Source organism: Teleopsis dalmanni, chromosome 2 (genome assembly GCF_002237135.1).
Source record: "Teleopsis dalmanni isolate 2A chromosome 2, ASM223713v2, whole genome shotgun sequence".
Lineage (NCBI taxonomy): Eukaryota > Metazoa > Arthropoda > Insecta > Diptera > Diopsidae > Teleopsis > Teleopsis dalmanni.
In genome coordinates this window covers 39,224,706-39,230,289 of record NC_051847.1, presented here as the reverse complement: position 1 = coordinate 39,230,289, position 5,584 = coordinate 39,224,706, and the positions used below count along the sequence as shown (strand labels likewise).

At 40.3% G+C, this 5,584-nt stretch overlaps 1 protein-coding gene across 1 annotated transcript; it reads left to right on the top strand.

The window, feature by feature from the left end:
* The first annotated feature begins 518 nt into the window (after positions 1-518).
* LOC119682314 (toll-like receptor 7) lies at positions 519-5,100 on the top strand. Its single transcript, XM_038095722.1, has one exon. It carries the CDS (start codon positions 638-640, stop codon positions 5,000-5,002), a length of 4,365 nt encoding a protein of 1,454 aa, XP_037951650.1. The 5' UTR covers positions 519-637; the 3' UTR covers positions 5,003-5,100.
* Positions 5,101-5,584: the final 484 nt, after the last annotated feature.

The window sequence follows — 5,584 nt, the reverse complement described above, 5'->3', positions numbered from 1 at the left end:
CGAAAAGAAATTTGAAATTTGTTTTGGATGTGTGTGTCTAAGTTAAAGTAATGAAACTAACGGAAAACTCACAATATTTGTGAGTCAAGAAAATTAACGTGAAAAATCTGCTATGAAAAATTGATTTGAAAATTTTTATAAAGAAAATTTGCCATGAAAAATTAACGAATTTATGCAGTCTTGCAAATTTTTCGCTATTGTGCTCAAGAAAAAATACTTAAATAAATTGAAGTCATATCAAGAAAATTTACTAAATGAATTTAATCAGTGAATTTAATGTAGAATTATTAGAAAGATACTGCTTAGTAAAGGCGACTAAGCTCAATTGAATTAATGTAAATAAACCAATTGAAATATGAAGACCAAACTGCATTGAAATACTCAGTGTAAAATTAAATAAAAATAGAAATAAAATTGTACTTATGTGCAAGACCAAAGCAAATTCGAAATTATTTTAAATTAATAATAAATTAAATAATATACAAAAAATATTTAAAAAAAATTTAAGTGTTCAAATGTAAACAAAATAAAATGTACATAACTCATATAAAGTGAAAACGAACTGCCCAAACGCATAACTCAAATAATTATTAGTTAAAATTTTTGAAATTGGGTATCTAAATTTGCAGCAGCAAAAATGTGGAAAATCTGGCATTTTGGGGAGTTCTATGCTGCTCGACTAGTCGCTCTGCTGTTGGCCTTAAATGCAATTTGTGGATTTATGGTCGTAGCAGCCACAAGCATATCACCAGCACACTCAGCAGTAGCTGTTACTTCCGCTGCATCTGCATTGCCATCTTCAGCAGTTGACACACTATCATTAGCATCGCCAGCATCAACGGCAACGTTATCTTCTGCCTCAGCACTGGCTTCAACGTCCGCATCAATAAATCAATGTTCCTGGCAGTATAATGGCACTAGTTCAGTGCGTTGTGATTTGCGTACCATTGAACGTAGTGGCTTGGATTTACAAGGTGCCGAAGGCACAAGTCAATTGTTGATAAAATGCAGCGATTTGTATTCATTCGAATCGCAATTACCGCAAGCAGCTTTCGCGCGCTTGCAGACGCTGGATGCACTGCGTATGGAGTCATGCAAATTGTTGCAACTGCCCAATAACGCATTTGAAGGACTGAGCGCTGTAAAAACGTTAGCAGTGAATACACGCAATGCTGATTGGGGTCCGAGCAAAACATTAGAGCTGTTTCCAGACTCATTGATAGGTTTGAAGCAATTGACTGAGCTGGATCTGGGTGATAACAATCTGCGCGCCTTACCTGCTGGATTTCTGTGCCCTGTAGGCAATTTGCAAACACTAAATTTGACGCACAATCGTATACGAGTGGCTGAGAATTTGGGCTTTGCTGACATGAACTGCAATGGTGGCAGTGAGTTGCAAGTGTTTGATGCTAGTTTCAATGATTTGCGCTCTATCACTGAAAGCTGGGGCATTTCACGTTTGCGTCGTCTGCAACATTTAAATTTGCAACACAACAATATATCGGAGTTATCTGGCGAAGCATTGGCTGGGCTGAGTTCGTTGCGTATTGTTAATTTGAGTTTCAATCATTTGGAGACCTTGCCAGAGGGTTTATTTGCCGGTTCAAAGGAGTTGCGTGAAATTCACTTGCAGCACAACGATTTATATGAGCTGCCCAAGGGCCTGTTTCATCGTCTTGAACAGTTGCTGGTAGTCGATTTATCTGGCAATCAGTTAACTTCAAACCATATCGACAACACTACTTTTGCTGGCTTGATACGCTTGATTGTATTAAACTTGGCACACAACGCATTAACACGCATCGATTATCGCACCTTTAAGGAGCTGTACTTCCTGCAAATACTTAATTTGCGTAACAACTCAATTGGCCACATTGAGGACAATGCATTCTTGCCACTCTACAATCTGCATACATTGAATTTAGCAGAAAATCGTTTGCATACATTGGATGACAAACTGTTCAATGGCTTATATGTGCTCTCCAAGTTGACACTGAATAATAATCTGATAAGTGTCATCGAGTCGAATGTTTTCAAAAATTGCTCTGATTTGAAGGAGCTGGACTTGAGTTCAAATCAACTGAATGAGGTACCACGTGCTCTGCAGGACTTATCCATGTTACGCACTCTCGATCTAGGTGAGAATCAAATACGTACATTTGACAATCAAAGCTTCAAAAATTTGCATCAATTAACTGGTTTGCGCCTGATTGACAACCAGATTGGCAATATAACAAAAAGCATGTTTGCAGACTTGCCACGCTTAAGTGTCTTAAATTTGGCCAAAAATCGCATACAAAGCATTGAACGTGGCTCCTTTGACAAAAATTTCGAACTAGAAGCCATACGCCTGGATCGCAATTTTCTCTCAGACATAAATGGTGTGTTCGCTACACTCGTTTCGCTGCTTTGGCTGAATTTATCAGAAAATCATCTCGTCTGGTTTGATTACGCCTTCATACCATCTAATTTAAAGTGGCTCGATATTCATGGCAACTACATTGAAGTACTGGGTAATTACTACAAACTGCAGGAGGAAATACGCGTCAAAACCCTCGATGCTAGTCACAATCGTTTGACTGAAATTGGTGCCATGTCCATACCGAACACCATCGAATTGCTGTTCATTAACAACAATCACATCAGCACAGTGCATCCGAATGCTTTCGTTGATAAGGTGAATTTGGCGCGTGTTGATTTATATGCAAATGCGATGTCGAAGCTGCAATTGCAGCAATTACGCGTTGCGCCAGTGCCACCCACAAAGCCATTACCTGAATTTTATCTCGGCGGTAATCCGTTCGAGTGTGACTGCACCATGGACTGGCTGCAGCGCATTAATAATGTCACAACACGTCAACATCCACGAGTTATGGACTTGCCAAATATTGAATGCGTTATGCCACATGCACGGGGCGCTCCAGTTCGTTCGCTAACCAGTCTCAAGCCGCAAGACTTTTTGTGCCGCTATGAATCACATTGTTTTGCGCTGTGCCACTGCTGCGACTTTGATGCATGCGATTGTGAAATGACGTGCCCCAACAATTGCACTTGTTACCATGACCAAATATGGTCAACAAATGTCGTTGACTGTGGTAATCAGCAAACCACTGAGCTGCCACGTCGTGTGCCTATGGACTCTAGCATTGTGTACTTAGACGGCAATAATTTTCCCGTGCTGAAAAATCATGCCTTCATTGGTCGCAAAAATTTGAAGTCACTTTACGTAAATGGCAGTCAGGTAGTCAGCATACAGAATCGCACATTCGCTAGTTTGGTCACACTGCAAATGCTGCACCTGGCAGATAATCGCCTGCAAACTCTGCACGGTTATGAGTTTGAGCATTTGTCGGCTTTGCGCGAACTCTATTTACAGAACAACCTGTTGACGTCGATTGAGAATGCAACGCTGGCACCGCTTATCTCGCTGGAAGTGCTGCGAATTGATGGCAATCGCTTAGTGACGTTGCCCATTTGGCAGTTGCAACTACCACAATTTAAACAACTTCGCGTTTTAGGCTTGGGCCGCAACCATTGGAGCTGTCGCTGCAAATTCCTACACGAGCTGACAACTTATGTTGCTGACAATGCCTTGATTGTGCAGGACTCACAGGATATATATTGCATGGATGTTGGCAGCGCCGAGCAGCAGCTAAAAGGCGCTGAACCACAAAAACGTGAAATCGATTTTAATACCACAGCAGCGTGCACTGATTACTATGCAGGCGGCTCCGTGCTACAGAATGGCATACCCAAATCATACATACCATTGCTAGCAGCAGCTCTGGCATTGGTATTTCTGCTCGTTGTAGCTATTGTCATATTTGTGTTTCGTGAATCTTTACGTATTTGGTTGTTTGCCCATTATGGTGTGCGCGTCTTTGGGCCACGTTGTGAGGAATCCGAAAAACTATATGATGCAGTGCTGCTGCATTCAGCTAAAGACTCAGAGTTTGTGGGGCAATATTTGGTAGCCGAACTTGAAACAGGTCGTCCACCTTTGCGCGTTTGCCTACAGCATCGAGATTTGGCGCACGATGCAACACATTATCAAGTGCTTGAGGCATCACGTGTATCACGGCGCATTGTCATCTTGTTATCGCGCAATTTTCTGCAAACAGAATGGTCGCGTTGTGAACTACGGCGTGCCGTGCATGATGCATTACGTGGACGACCACAAAAGCTAGTTATTATTGAAGAGCCTGAAGTATTATTTGAAGCTGAAAGTGATATTGAATTGTTGCCATATTTAAAAACATCTGCTGTGCATCGTATACGTCGCACGGACAGACATTTCTGGGAAAAATTACGCTATGCACTGCCGGTTGATTATCCCACATATCGAGGCAATAATTACACACTCGATCACAACCATGAACGCATCAAGCAACCAGCTAGTCCTGGCATACTATACCGCCAAGCGCCACCACCAGCTTACTGCCAAGAGGGTGCTGAAGGTGAACAAAATTACTCTTCCGCAACCACAGCCACACCAAGTCCACGACCTCAACGACGTGGTGTTGAACATGCTACACTACATCATCCCATTGCAGCCACCCACTTACATCCAAATGCAGCAGCGCATCGAAACAGTGCAGTCGAAGTGGGTAATGCACAGTATTATCATAATAGCACTGGTGGCGCTAACCAATCTTATGTGGGAGGCCGACCGCCATCTGAACACATCTACTCCAGCATTGATTCCGATTACTCCACGCTGGAGAACGAACAAATGCTAATGATGCCACCGCCATCACCGCCAGTAAATGTTGGTAACGGCAATGGCAACAGCATACAACGCATGCACCAGCAACAACTGCTGCAGCAACACCAACAGCAACACCAACAGCAACAGCAGCATTCGCAGACATGGCGACCGCAACAAAATCAAAAACAACGCACCGATCACAGTGGCACATTAACCGCAAACGCAGTTTCAGCGCCAACAACAGCCTTGACAGGACAACAGCAAGGACAACACGTGCAGGCATATTTAGTGTAAATGTAGTGCTAGTAAATCTATTATTAAAAATATTGACATACATTGGAAACAATGTAGCATGTATGTATGAAGAGAAAAAGGACTGGTTCCTCTATTTAATAAAATCGCATAAATTTAAATTATTTATAAAAATATAATATATAGAAAAAAAAAAATACATAAAAAAGATATAAAATTGGCTGTTGCTCACTCAGCACAGCTGCAACTGAGAGACAAACTACTTAAACCCAGTGAATAGTATTGGACGTACGTAATTGAATTTTCCTCATCTGGTATATAATTAAATATGTATGTATTATAACTACTACGATTGAAGGCATATATAAGTATTTGTGTGTATTAAAATCTATTTATGCATTTATTATGTGTAAGTACTACTTAATAATTGTAATCTATATATATAATATGCTAAATTTGTGTATACTATATATGCTTTTGTTATATATTGTAAATAGAAATGTGTATAAATTATTTAAGCATAAATTTAAAAAATTATTCGAAATATAAAAAATAACAAAAATAATTAATTCTTTAGTATAAATTAATTTTATTATAATAACTAATTGAAAGATATATACTAAA